Here is a 15539-nt window from a genome sequence, read left to right on the forward strand (position 1 = left end):
GAAGTCTCCACAGATACCAAAGAACCAAAACTCTTAGAGAGCACAGAGCTTTTTTAAAAAGTAACATTCGGTGAACAAAAAGGAACTTCTTAGAATTTAAAAAAGGTACCAGAGGAAAAAACTCAGCAGGATGTGCGGAAGATAACCCCGAAGAAGCATCCAGCAAGTAGAACAAGAAAGACAAAGAAATAGAAAATAGGAGAGAAATGATAAGACTATGAGAGCATGAGGGTGGGAGCTCCATCAATCTCCAAAAAAGGGGATTCCAAATAGAGAAAACACATGTTTGGAAACAAAGCAAAACAAAACCAGAGACCAAGTCGAGCTGAAAGCCTGTGACTCGGCGGACGGCCGTGCTAAGGCCCCGGGGCCGCCGGGCTGCCTGCCCGCACTGGCCGAGCTGCGAACCTCGAGCTCGTGGGCTCTGGAAGCCCAGTCCCCGGACCACATCCCTGCTGGGCATCCCGGGGCCACCCTGGGCCTCGCTGGGCCCCGACTGGGTGCCCCATGTCCCCAGGAAACCCTCGTGACCTGCCCTCTCCGACTTCTCAGAAGAGCCTCTTCAAACTGCTGAGGAACCAAACTCAGACTCTGACCCAAAGGGTCCGTTCAGCTTCTTGGTCCTGCAGATCCTGTTCTTTCATCACAGTGCCGGGGTCAAGCTGAATTTCTGAAGTTTTGGGGTACATAAATGATAGAGCTTCCCAGAAAACCAGGACTCGGTTAACAGAAGTCAGCAGGCTGGTCGCTCCGGGAAGAAGCGAGACATGTGACGGGGCAGGAAACGAGGGTTCAGGGTGGCCAGCAGGGCTCTAGGGCCTTAGGGCACAGCCACGTGGACGTGGTGTCTCCTGGGTTATTGTTATTGAACTTGCACATGTAGATTGTTTTTTACTTTTATTTTTTTATTTGAGAGAGAGAGCGTGAGCGGTGGGGAGGGGCAGGGAGAGAGGGACAAGCAGACTCCCGGCTGAGCGGGGAGCCCGACGTGGGGCTCCAACCCAGGACCCTGGGATCATGACCTGAGCCATAGGCAGACGCCTAACTGAGCCCCCCAGGTGCGCCCCCCACCCCCGCACATATAGATTTAATAGGTTTTCATGGCTTAGGAGCTATCCAAACCTTTAAAAAAACAAAACAAAAAAAAAGCCTGACTGGGTTGAGTTTATCCCAGTGTATATACTTGGACACCAGAAAATCCAGCGCGGCGAGCAAGCGAGTATGATGAGCAACTCCCTGGTTTTGCTAGGGGGAGGCCACATCCTTCCAGGGCACGCCTATGGGGCAGTGGAGGGAGACCGGTGCCACGTCGAGCTCCGAGGCCAGTGAGCAGGTACAGCAGGTCGGATCGTCGCTCCCCACCTGGAGCACCCCTCCTTCTCCAGGGCTCACGCCTGGGCAGCGGAATTCAAGGAGAACTGACCTGTTTGGGGGCTCAGTGGGCTCCTAGAAACATCCCACGGCTCTGTCGCCCCTGAAGGCAACCAACCCCAGGAAGGGGCCTCTCCTCCAGTCTGGGGGGCCCAGCACCAGGGGACGACGTGACCTAGAGGTCAGCCTTGCTCCTCCCTTTTGCAGCCAGTGCCCCAGATGAGACTCCATCCCTTTGGGACTTGCAGCCCAGCAAGCCCCCCTGGAGGCGTTCCAGTGCACCCCCCGCGCTCGCAGGAGGCCTGGACCTTCCCCTCTCCCCAAGGGGCTGGGACAGAAGTGCGACATTTGGTCTGCGCCCATCTGAAAAGAGGATGATGTCCAGGTTGTGTGAGGCCACCGCCAAGGTCAGGAGCCTGGCACCGGGGTCCAGGGACGCGGCCGGCGAGGGAGGGCGAGGGCACCACTGCCCCCCGGCCCGGCCTCGCCAGGTGCAGGGCTGCGCTGAGGCCGGACAGACGCCGGGCGAGCCTTGGACAGCTCGCCAGCAGGAGAGGAAAGGGGAAGGGGTAAGGGAGAAACGGCTGAGAGGGAGGATGCAGGAGTACAGAAATCCCCTATACGATTTTAAATAAAAACTGCTAAAATGAAAGGAAGAAAAGGCAAGCAAGCGAGCAAGCGAGCTCCGCCACTGTAATCTGAGTTGGTTAGACTAAAGCGACAGTCAACCAGGCTTCAGGAGACCTGGAGGTGGGAGAAGGGACGGGAGAATCCTAACCAGAGAGGAGAATGACGGGCGGGGGGTGGGGGGGGAATCAAGGACACAGGGCACAAGTGGGCCTCGGAAACCATAAGAAAGAAAGAAAACTGGTGGAAATGGAATTGAAAGGAGAGGATTTGAGCACAATGAAGACAGGTCCAGTTTTTTGAGGTCCTTGAGGAGGACAGCTGGGGGGCCCAGATCCAGATGGGAGTGAGGGGGGCTGAGAAGAGCCAGCAGGCAGTCTGCACCCCCGGTTCCCCGTCAGTGAAATGCAGACCTCGCCACCCACTAATTATCGCACAAGTTACACATAGTTACGCTTAGTTGTATATTTACACGATAAAAGTAAGAGACCTTTTGCCTTCGTACTAGCCTGTATCTCTATAAAGTCTAACTGGCCTTAGGACTATTTTTTTTTTATCAGTATTTTGAGAAAATAAGTACCACGAGCTACAATAGTCTCAAAAGAACACTGAGCGAAAATATCTTCTAAATATCATACCATAACTTTGCAAAAATCGTTTTAAAAAGAAGCTTTGGTAAGATATTTCATATGGCATACTATGTACACTTATGTCCCTGAATTTTCACAAATTAAATGTTAAAGTACATGTGATTGAACGGGCAAATTGGAGGAAATAAATAATTTAGAAATGGGCCCAGTACAAACTAATTTTGACCACAAGATTTACTGGATTTTTTTTTTAAATTAATTGTGCTAAATTAGTTACTGACCTGAGCTACTCAAATATTTGATTTCAGGTTCATCCAAGCTTACAATTACATTTCTAAAATTATTAAATGTATTTTTGCGAGGCATTTTGCATTTGGTTTCCCTAGATTCGTTCGTACTGCACATCTAGAAATTTAATAGCTCGATGTAATCTATGCTAAATTAATAAAAGAAAACTTGATTCCACATTTACCCTGGTAAAGAGAGGATCTAAGCCATTCGGAGCAGTGGTTGGACGAAATCTTCTCCTTCTCCACGATTCAAGTCTATTTTCCCTTGTGATTTTTCCACTGGGGGGAGGAGGTGGAGGAGGAATAGGCATCATGTAATTGTTAATGTTTGGAAGTTGAGAGCGATTCACTCCCTGTGCATTGTCCATGGAGTTCTTGAACTTCATCGCTGCCTTCTTGCCCTGTAATCACATTTCAGGACATAACCACCAGTAAAACAGAAGCAGTGACCAAGGTGACCCGAAATTAAAGACAAGACGGTATGATTTACGTTGCACGTAAATACAACTGACATTGATAGGCAGACTCAAAACACTTCATTTTTTTATTGAAAAATGCATTTTGTAACATCCATAGAAAGTTACATTTCCATGACTCTCTAACCTCATTTAAGTATATTTTTAAGCCAAATATACAGTGATTGCATTTTTATAGTACTTTGGGATTTTTCCTCAATAATCCATCATATCTATGGAGCCTGGTACAATTAAACAATTTAAAATCGAGGAGTTGGCAAGTATCGTACTTTGAGGTTGGGTTGGATAGTCCATTTAGGTGTTAATACTTTTTTTCATATTGATTTCACCTATCCAGGGGTTATAATATTCCCTGATAATATAATATCAAGGAACCAAATGTAGACTCTGACCCAAAGACACTATTTAGCTTATTTTCTCCTAGAAATCCAACTTGTGGGAATAAATTCTACCAAAATAACTGCACAATACATTGATGTAAATGTGTAAAAGAAACACACACACACACACACACACACAACAAATTTAGCTGAAACATCAAGTCCATCAATAGGAGAACATTTAACTAAAATTTTCTTTGTCTTTGTAATAGATTCTCACCAGGCTCCAACAAGAATTGTATGAATCTATTCATCCTGACATCAAAAGGTCTATGTAATGTGATCCCACATTTCTTTTAAATGCATTTGTATGTGGATTTTGATAAAATCAGGGAGGATAGGAAGACAGTAAATTGAGGGTTACATTTGAGGACTTGGATTATTGGGAGATATCATTTTCTATCTCATATATCTTTGTATTATTTGAAAAAAAATGTATCTTTATATTAATCCAAAGGTAAAGATTACCAAAGGTGTAATCAATAATTATATCACATTTTTCAAATATATTTGAGTCTTTGAATTTTCATAAATTGGCCATTTTTGTGCATCTGAGGTACTTTTCAAACTTGAAGGCATCTTTGATCACTATTACCTATTTTATACCAATTTTTTTTTCAGCCAATTTAGTCTTTGAGATACTTAGATATAGTGAAATTTAGTGTTAAGAAAGGGGAGTCAGTGCTCGCTTTGGCAGCACATATACTAAAAAAAGAAAGGGGAGTCATTCTCCAAACATTTCTCACTACTAAATAAGTAAAAGCAGGATAAATAAAGGCATGAATAGTCCATATTTTGATGGAAAACAACACTTTTTTGAACAGAAACGGATTTAAATAGATATTCACCAATGAATTTGGAATTGTTAAAATAGGTGATATTGAAGGTGCTATTTATGTTCTCATTTTTCTTTTCTTACATTTTCTATGTTTTTCTGTGATGATGTACATTGATATTATAATAACAAATATAAATCAAGTGGAAATAATAAGGACAATAAATTCAATGAATCCAGAACTTTGGGGACTTGGTATTTTTTAAAATGATTATTTCTAAGTAGTAATTGGTCCATTGTATGCTTTATTTGGAAATGGTTTAATAATTTTTTTTTTTAAATTAGCATGCCATTCCTTACCTTGCTTCTTTAGCCCACAGTGTCTTGGACATCTTTCCATGCTGGTAAAAATAAGTTTACCTTATTTTTTTGTTTAACATACTTTAATAAACTATAATGTTTTTAAACAACATCCTATTAAATTTTAGGTGTGTTCAATCGTTCACTATTACAAATATTATAATACAGAGTATTCTTGAATCTATTCCTTTTCACATATTTCTAAAATAAATTCCTATATGTAAAAATGCTTGAGCATGGTCATTTAAAACATTGATAGATATTCCCACATTGCCTTCACAAATAGTTTTATCAATTTCTATGCCATCAATAATGTGTGAGAAACTCTCCTTGTAAGGATAATCATTTTCAATCAAGTCATGATTTTTACTCAGTTGCATCTTAACCACCCTATTTTTGACCCAATTGCTTTTGCCTAAATCGAAGACCCTCACTCCTGATACTTAGAAACTTGCTTATATCTGTTGTCCCTTCAAACCATTCCCAGGTGTATAACTTTTACTGTTTTAAGAAAGCAGCAAGAATTTAGTGGGTACTCACTGCATACTCAGTAATCATGAAGACTACTAGTCTTTAGCAATTTCTTGTCTGATTTGATATTAAATCATCTTCATCATCGATGCCATGGAAAGAAATTACACATCTTCTGGCAGTTTAGTTTGCCTATGTACATATAAGCTTCAATAAGTTAGAGACTTTTGTCTGCCTTGATCATTGATAAATCACTAATGCCTAGAGCAGTATCTTGTCCATACTAAGTGCCCAATAAATATTTACTGAATGAAAAGTGTAACTTTAACTAGTTTAAATTAACATGGAATTGATCTTGTCAGCCTGAGTAAGCTACTCTTAAGTGCCTATCCCTCAGTCACTCATATCCCAAAACTTGAAAACAGGAAAATAAAAGACCCTATGCAGATTTAACTAATAAATCCATCCAATGGCTCAGAGCAGAATGGGAAAATAAGCTGAAGGAAAAAAAAAAATCCCTCCTTAGCCTGCAGAACTTGAATATTACTTGATTGGTAGTATTTACATATCTAATAGGAAAAAGCATCTATCAAAGCAGAGGAGCTTAGAAAAAAATCTATAATCACCTTGGCAAATGTGCAAAGTACCCATCCAAGTACTATCTAGGGGAGAGAAAATCTCACTCATTGGACTTCAAATATTTCCAGTCCTAATGGCAAAATTATCCCTGGAAGATACATAGGGTTTTAGCCAAAGATCTTTGAGTCTTCTGGTACCTTTGGCAAGCCATTCCCAAGATGAGATAGGTACATCAAGCCATTTTAACCTGATTCCATTCCCCTATATGCCCTCATTCTGATTCCATGCTCACTAGGCAACCTTCTCATTGTGATCTGGCTTCTCATGTAGGTCGGTCTACAGAGGGATAATGTACTGCTTCTACAGCTTTGATTAGTTGATATCTGGTGAATTAATGGCCCCTGATTATGAGTTGGCTGATGATTTTGGTTTACCATCTGGATCAAAACAAGCCTGTACCGTGTCATTTTCATTAACTTGAGACAATCTTTCAGGACCTGACTGTTCCTGTACACTGGGTGAAACGGGGAAATCTCTAGGCTTTCAATATGGACACCAGATCCTAGCGTGTCCGCCTAATTGACTTATGACCCCACAAGCTTCTTCCTGACCCTAAGCACATGTCCCTAAACAAAGCGCTACCACTCTTGGCTTAATTTTTCCTGCTTTCTAGGAAGCTACTACTAAATTAAGGTTTGTGAAAAGTGCTTCATAAACTGAAAAGCATATTAAGTGGATAAAATATTACTTTTAGGGCTATATTTATATTCTTATTATAAAACAATCATTTATTTGCCTGGATTAATTTCTTAGTATCAAGATTATCTATCCATCAGCTCTAGATTAAAAAAAATACCTTAATTTCAAAAACAAAGAAAAAAATATCAATTTCATATGTCTTACGTTTCCTAATAAGAAATGGAACTAAATTCACCCATGTGAATACAGTGACAATTATACTCCTGACACGGGTTCTTTCTTACGCTGGTAAACATTTCTTCTTCATCTTTGAAATACAACAATAACCCTCCCTTATTACTTAATGTCCTAATTATTCCTGCCTGTTTAAGCAACTCCTATTTTATGTTTACCATGACCTCCTCTATTAAAATAATTTAAAATTACCAGGGACACAACCTTGAAAAGGAAGCAACGTCAAGCTTCTATGTGTGATTGATTCACCATTTCTTAAAGACGGACGTTCTTTTTCTTCTATATCCAACCTTCTCCAGAGTCAAACTTGAAGCAATTTCATACACTGATGGTAAAGTAAGTCAGCATGCAAATGCAAGCCTATTCTTGGAAAGTTTCATTTTCTAGGTTTCATGCATTTAAAATTTAGAATCAGTCAACACTGGGTCTATTCTGATAGAAGTCGTGTCTAGCTATAAAGAGTTTCTCTTTGTATGACCATTCAAATTAATGAAAGATAATCTATATTATTACAAATCTATTCCTTACTCATTCTGCTTAATTGCACAGAAATTATAGGCCTTCCAGTTTAAGGAAGATATAATTAAACAGAAGTACATAGTAAATGCTTAGTAAGTGCACAGTACAAATTTCACTGAGTAGATTAATTGAATCTTGCGTCTGAAAACCTGTGATAATCTAATATTCTAATAAAGAATACAAAGATATTTCTTGAAAAAGTAACATTTACCCCAATGGGAAATGGAGCTTCATTTTCCAGCAATGAGGTTTTCGATCTGGTCCCCGGAGTTATCTTTGGAACAGTTCCTAGGGCAGGATTACTGGGAAGAGGCTTTAATCGAATTGGAAGCTGCATATTTCCTGGGGCAGTGTATGGTCGAGGGGCTGTCTAGACAATTAAGGAAAAAAATTCCGTTTAAATTAGTATCTTGACATGTTTCCAGAACCAATTAATAACCCAACAAATTGCCTAGAGTAATTAATGGTGCCTTTTTACTGAACAGATTAAACTTTAATTATGTCCTTCCATTATACATAGCCTTATGACCCAAAGTATTTGTTAAAACATATGGCGTGGAAGTCCTCTACATAACTAAATGCCACAATTATAGAGTATCCTAGACAAAGGAGATGTTCTCTGTTAGGTCCCTGCATTTTACCCACTTTGTAAACTTGCTGACAATACCTAATACATTCAGTGCATAAAATGGCTTTGCTCAATTAAATGGTACCTTGAATAATGTTTCTATTTTAGAGATCTAAAGGGATATGATTGGAATGGACTCATTTCCGTTTAAATGTTTTCAACACAAACTACTGCAAGTCCTTTACATCTCCAGAATGGTGCTGAAATAAAAGCAGACAATATGATTCAAAAAGAGGAAAGGCGGATGCTTAACTATAATGCATTATCATTTATTCAACTTCTCTCTTAAAACACCAGGAAAGTAAAAATTTAAAAACAGTCACTGGCAACTGGAAAACACTGTGTGAAAATGGAGATTGTTCCATTTGCTCCTCTTCTCTGCCTTCTCTGCTCTGCTCTGCCCTCCGGGGGTCATTGCTTTATGGAATCCAGAGATTCCAGTTGAACTTAGCCAATGAAAGGCCCTGGCAAGAGATCAGAAGATAAGAGGCAAGAGGCTGGGGTCTTCATTCTCCTGGACCCTTCCCACCCAGGTTGGGATGGGCCAGCTGGGTCCCTCCCCCGAGTCCGCTGCTCCACTCAGGCAGTCCTCTCCTCGCTTGTAAGCACTGCCTGCTGGTGCTGGTACCCAGTCCTTCCCTCTCCCTCTCCTCCCTCTGGGGCCTAGGCGCTGAGTTTCCCAGGGTGCTGACCCCAACATGCTTAACATCCCCAGTTGGTTTTCCTTAACCCTGCTGGCATCTTTGTAAATAGTTTCTTTATTAAACTCTTCCTAATTACCCTATTTGTGTGAGCCATCTGTTTCCTGCTGAGACCCTGACTGATGCATTTTCTAATCAAGAATGTACTGCAGAGAATACCAAAAGTACCAGTATGGAGCATTAGGAATGCCGTTGGTGGCACGGATAGGACACTGTGAGTTTAGTATAAAGACCAGCGATGTCTCAAGAAGAAAAAGCAAAGCTTTTGGCCCTGTTGTTCGATCACAACAAAAAAAGTTGGAGACCTGTTAAGGATAATACATGTACAGTTGGGTAAGAGGGTGAGACGGACGGTATACAAACGACTCATGAATAAGGCTTAATGAACTGACTCAAGAACAGTGAAGAACAAATGTTCAACTCTGGAAAAGTAGTGTGCAAATCCATAAAAGAATGATAGGGCAGCTCCAACCACCAGAAATTGGGCTCGGTGCTAGCTTGCCAAGCACGTCATGTGCTGTTAAATGTCTGATTTTGTTAGGTCAACATTCACTGGGTTCCAACTATAGGCACTGGGGACATTAAAAAGTAACTTTTAACTTAGTGGCAACGCAAGACGACTAGTGCCAGATACACCCCACAGATACGGTGACAGAGACAACAGCGTATCTGAGACCCAACAGAACTTAGAACTGAATGTTACTTGGAATAAACCAATGAGATGAGGAAAATTCAGGTTTCCACAGAAGCATTTTATCCAGATGTATAAGCAAGAGAAGAAAACGGACGAGCAGGGAAGAAGGATGATAAATCTGAACATCCAGGTAGGTAGAAAGCCAGGTATGAGACAGACATGGGAAGGGCAGCAAAAATACTATTCCCCAATATCTGCTTTTCTTTCTTCACCAGTAACAGAATTTTTATCAGGGAACAGGGCATCATAAAAAAGACTGTATTTCCCAGCGTCTCTTGGAGCTCTGTATAATATATGCCTCCGTTTCGGCCAATAAGATGTGAGTGGAAGTGATGCATGAAACCTCCAGATCGTGGCTTTAGAAGACGTGTACTGCCACGTGTCCTTTACCCCCTTCCCTGAAATACCCGCATAGTGGACTGCCTGCCACCTTGGCTTACGTAAATGAAGACAACACGGCACGTTTGGCAGATCAAGGACACACCAGAAGTCTGAGCTTTTGATGACTGCATAGAGTAGAGATGAGCACATCTGCTTGGGTTCGCGTAACACGTTGGGGTGGGGAGAGCATCCTTCGGTTTAAGTCATTGTCATTTTGGGTCTCTGCGCACAAGCCTATTTCATGCCCAATAGAGAAAGCCAAGTGGATTGAGCGAGGCTACATTTGATTTAAAGAAACAGGACACAAGGCTCTATGAGCCCAAAGGTTAAATGTCTTAAAACCCACAAAGATAACTCAAAGTGGGGGTTTCCGAACGAGGGACTCAGATCGCCCAAAAGAATTCTTTTGAACTCCATAAAGCAAATATGCCTAAGACTCTCTCCTGTCAAATAATTCAACGGAACACACATACATTGAAAATCTAATGAAGGAATTCAAGAAATCAGGTTACTAGAAACTAGAGTATGATCTATTGGCTTCTGTGCTCTAAATTTTATTTCCCACATTTGCATACAGATATCATTCAGTTAGATGAATGTGGCAGTCAAATGTTCAACTGATTACATTTATCTCTAAAAACAAATTTGCACCATTCAACTAACAGCTGTGAGCTCCAAACTGTTGTAGTTCACATCAGAAGCCACCTTAAATTTGCTATATTTTAAACGGCTCGTAATATATTTTCTTGGAATAAATATGGCACCGTAGCTTAGCATCTTCAAAACTGTGCCAGAATGTGAAGCGGAATCGACTACCTGGTGATTACCCAGCTCAGCTGAGCATTTCTAATTCTTAGTAGACGATCTCTGGGGGTGAATTTTCCGAGCTTGTACAGGATTAGTTGAATGGCCTTCCACCGTTTTAACGGGAATGGTGCAGCTAAATGCCTACATGCTACTCTGAAGGCTTAGGTTCAATTAGTGACCAAGTGCAATAACTATTCAATCCCGGATGCTCTCTTTCTATATTCAAAAAAGTTAAAAGAAAAATTGATGGCAATATCCCAAGAGGATTATCATCTCCCTCTCAGTGGCCCGTGGAGGTCAGGAGTCAAATTGAAAGGATATGTATCCAGGTTGGGAGAACGAAGAGGAAGATTTGAATTTCTGTGAAATGGGAACTCCAATTCCAAGAGCATAATAGGCATCCCTTACGGTGCGGAAGCACCAGAGGGGGTGACCAAGTGAAGAATCGTGGCTTCCCAGATAGAAAGGCTTCTGAAGTGCTGGTGTCAGTGTTTCCTGTAATTTTTAAATTACTTTTCTCGCTCCTGCCACATTAAGATCTCCTGGATGTATCATAAACTACTTATTGAGGGTGTTCAGCTGGAAAATTGAAAAGAAAGCCTTTCAAGGGTTTTTCCTCTCTGAAACAGGTGGGAAGATAGAAAACAGCACTTGATTGTTTCTTTTGTTTCAACCAGGTTAAGCTTCTGAGCGCCTAGTGAATTTGCCATCCAAGAAAAGAATTATTTGTGTACGTATACATTTAAATGCAGCTTGGAAATATGGTAACAACAAAGGGAAAGGTGTTGCTTTTTCAGGACTTGAGCTGTTCATCGGGAGATGTCAAGACATATTTACCTTTGAAAGATGTCAGAGCTTAACACTATACGAGGTGAACCTACTTCAACAATCTGTGAAAGCTTTGTAATTTCTCTATAAATATTGTGCAAGCCCCAAAAATGTTCATGCTAACAAGGACACGTATTAGGCCACACAAAGCAGGAATAAAGATGTAATAATCAAGCAATCCATTTATGACTTAAACCATCAACCTCCGGCAAATATCCTGCAAACCTTTTCCCGTACGTCTATTGCTTCAAGCTACCTCGCCTTCCTTCAAACAAATCCCATCTCTGGATGGTAAATGAATCGAACTGGAATGCGATGTCGGCGTGCGATTTCTTTAAACAGAATCTCTGTACTTTTAACTGTGTTTGTGTTAGAGTATGCACACATGCTTTCGATAAAAGAAACACAAATATAAGTGTCTGGCCCAATATGCTATACAGTGTGACTGAGTTTTCGTGACAGATAAGGTGAGAGGTGGGGGGAGAGCCAGGTAAACTCCAGAGGTCAGAAAACACAAAACATGCATGGAACAACGAGTGATTTGATCTTGCAGAGTTGAGGGTGCTAAAGGGTGATCATGAGAGGAAAAACTGGTTGGTTAAACTGACAACATACGGCGTAGGGTCTTAAAATGTCAGATGAAAGAGTCTAGGTCTTCCTAAAAATGTCACAGAGCCAGTTGGGGTAAGTGACAAGTAATCTGCACTTTAAGGAAACTCCTCTAGCAGGAGCAAGCAAAAGGGACTTGCCAGGGGCCACACTGACTGAAAGTGGAACGTTCAGTAACGACAGTTGACCAGCTCCAAGCCCACGTCGTCATGCAGCAGGATTCAGAATTACACGGACAAGGACTCAGAATTCTTTCTGGGAGGAATGAGAAATTACATACTGATTAGTGGGAATGTTACAGGACAGAGTGTTTAATACGACTCACCAGTGTTACTGGACTGGAATGTCCTTCGTCAACCACAACACCGTGGCCACGGTTAGTCTTCGGGCCCGCCGGGGGGTGGGGAGACAGGACCGGCATGGTATCTTCTATAGCCCATCTTGCGGGTTCCCCCTGGAATCAGAAAGTGATTTAACCAATTGCTGCATAATCAGTCATCGAGGGTAGGTTCCTGCCTGGCAGGTCAGGAGATGCTCTATCGCTGGAGAAGTCCTCTCGCTACCTTCAAGTGTTCCTCCCGAGGCCTAGCAGGACAGTCAGAAAAAGTTTGCAGAGCTGGGGCCCGGGTGTGGTATTGAGAGGAAGCAACTGCAGTCCGCGCCTTGGAAACGGAGCTGTTCTCAGGCAGACAGCACAGGTGCACCGTATCCTGAGTTAGAGACCCTCTCCGTTAACCGGCTTTAAGCAGGTCGCGACAAGAAGCACGATGCTCCTCCCAGCTCTGATCAGGAAAGGCTACCAGAAACTTACTCTTCTACCTTAAAAAAAAATTAATAATTAAATCATGCCCCAAGCCAAAGGGTTGCCCATTTTATCAAAGGAACCTAAAACCATAGGCCTTTCAACCAAATGCGGCTCTAAAGCGAGAAGTGTTACAAACAAACATCCTGCAGGGAGTAACCGGAGTGCGTCTGGGGAACTCCTGCCGGTGCTGGCATCGGGGTGCAACCCCCCCGCCCCCCGCCCCCCCCCGGTGTTGGCATCTGTTCGCCGCGCCTTCTGGAGAGGATTTTTCTCCATCAGCACTTCAGCAGTAAGTAATGAATCTGTGACTCGGTCCTTGATGTGGGGCGACATGGGCAAAGTTGCATTAACCACAAATCCCTACAGGCCGACTTTTCTGATCTGGAAAAACTGACCTCTCTGCTGTGATTTAACGACACTTTTGTCACAAGATTATCTCTGGGCCAGGATGAAACCGACGGATGTGAGGCCACCAGGCAAGAGGGAAAAAGTACCGCCTTCCATGGCAGGTGGTTCTCGGGGAGCTTAACAAATATTCCTCAGTTTGCACCATGTGTCGGGGGCCCCATATTTGTAATATGACGCGGAGGATGAAGAATCATCTCTGAATCTGAATTGCCGGAGAAAGTGAATACAACCGCCAGCCTACAGGGAACCTCTCAGACTTGCTTAATTGAGTCTCTCGTCTCCCGATGCAAATGTATAGGTTTCATAAGTTCACTTCAAAGGAGGGATATCGAATACAAAAATAAAAAAAAATTTTTTTAAACACCTTGCACAGAGTCTCTAAATCTTATGCTTCTGTTTGCCCAGGTAGATCTCTCCTACCATAAATTCAAGGGTCGTGTTCGCATGGAAATGTGCCATTGGATAATTCTTATAATGTCATCTTCCATCCCACTGGCAACATCCCCATCTATCGTCAGCGTTTAAGACACAAAACAAAAATCCTTTGGCCTCTGTCACATATCAATCGAGAAGAGACAAAAGCAAAATTGTAAACTTGAAAAGAATGGTCCCATGTCTCCGTTGATAGGTTTCTACCTTCTAAAATTTATTTTGCAGAACAAGCTCCTACTTTGCCATGATCTTCTGAGTGATGGTGGCCGATGTACAGTCCTGGTGAAACCATCACCTGACTTCAGCTACGGGTTATTCAAAAGTAGAGCGCCTCGAAAAGCTTCAATGAAAGCATCATCAACTTTTTTTTTTAAGATTTTATTTATTTATTCATGAGAGACACGGAGAGAGAGGCAGAGACACAGGCAGAGGGAGAAGCAGGCTTCCTGCGAGGAGCCCGATGCGGGACTCAAACCCGGGACCCCGGGGTCATGCCCTGAGCTGAACGCAGATGTTCCACCGCTGAGCCCGCCAACCCCAGGAGCCCCGGCACCACTGACTTTTAAAATCATAAAATATTATTAAGTAAAAGAGAATTACGTAGCTCCTTACCTTAAATCTCTGAATTCGCTCCTTCCTAGCTAGGATCTCCAATTTCTTTTTGATCTCAAGCTGGTGATAACGCTAAGCATACAGGAAAGAATGGAGGAAAAAATCACGTCAACTATAACAAAGATTTTTTTAGAGGGAAATAATCCCAGCAACTGACTATGTTCCCACTTACTCCCCCTTGTCACCGAGTGGAGGAGTCACCTGCGTAAGTGTGCAAGCGGGGATATAAATTGGTGCACCTCTTTGGAAAGCCGACTCCTAACCCAAAGCAGTGAAAAGTGCCCCTACCCTTTGACCAGAAAGAACATTTCACTTCTGCACCTAAGAAGAAATCGGAATTAAAAGAAAACACATCTGCGTTATGCGCAGCGATGCTACCTGAGAGGACTGCGGTCTTCAAAGCAAAAATTCAGAAGCAATATAAACCTTGTCGAGGATGGTTAACTTTGGGGCACGGCCATATAGAGGAAATAGAATATAATCCTTCAAGTAAGATTCATAAAGATTTTGTTTTAAGGAAAAAAATGGAAGATGCATGTAATACACGAAAAATGTAAAATTTGGAATTTGCACAGAAATACAAAAAAATTGATCAACCTCCGTGCTGTGTGGCTGTCCCCGCGCCAGGAAGGCATGTCCTGTGGGTCATCTCTTCGCGAACAATGCTGACTGCTGAGTGGTCTCATTCTCCCGGCCGGGAAACTGAGGCAGAGGGCCATGAACTTGGGCCAGGTCACACATGTAGTCAGTGGTTGGAGCTGCCTTCTGAAGCTCACTCCGCTGCACCCCGACTTCCTGTTTGTCTGTTGGCTTTTTATTTATTTACTTACTTATTTTTCACAAAACCGTGTCCTTTTCACAACACTGCATGTTTTTATTAACGTATAAATATGAACAGAGACTAAAGGGAAATGTGAGTACGACAACTCTGAAGAGAAAGGACTTATATGTGGTTCTGTTCTCCCCTTTTTGTTTTTTACTTTCTCCTGTTTGCCTAATCTTCTGTAATATCTTAATTATATAATTTAAAGGTAAATTTCATATGAAAATAATGGGCTTACAATCCTCTGAAACCATTCAGACACAACCGGGGGCACCGTAAAGGGGTTTTTATATGTGTTCTTGATCCCTTCCTGCTGCCTCTGGGACCTTGCCGACCCCATCTTTTTTGTCTTTTTGTTTGGTTGGGTTTTAAAGATTTTATTTATTTATTTATTTATTTATTTATTTATTTATTTATTTATTTGAGAGAGAGAAAGAGAG

The 15539-nt window shown here is 42.0% G+C and overlaps 1 protein-coding gene across 1 annotated transcript in view; it reads right to left on the reverse strand.

Moving 5' to 3' along the window:
- ERICH3 (glutamate rich 3) overlaps positions 1 to 15539 on the reverse strand; it is a 97878-nt gene that overhangs the window by 52359 nt on the left and 29980 nt on the right. The window contains exons 4-7 of the mRNA XM_072834011.1: positions 14277 to 14348; positions 12345 to 12473; positions 7583 to 7741; positions 3061 to 3279 (exon numbers count right to left, since the gene is read on the reverse strand). Coding sequence (XP_072690112.1) covers positions 3061 to 3279; positions 7583 to 7741; positions 12345 to 12473; positions 14277 to 14348 — 579 coding nt within the window. The remainder of the gene's footprint in view (positions 1 to 3060; positions 3280 to 7582; positions 7742 to 12344; positions 12474 to 14276; positions 14349 to 15539) is intronic.

The sequence above is a fragment of the Canis lupus genome, chromosome 8, assembly GCF_048164855.1.
Source record: "Canis lupus baileyi chromosome 8, mCanLup2.hap1, whole genome shotgun sequence".
Classification (NCBI taxonomy): Eukaryota; Metazoa; Chordata; class Mammalia; order Carnivora; family Canidae; genus Canis; species Canis lupus.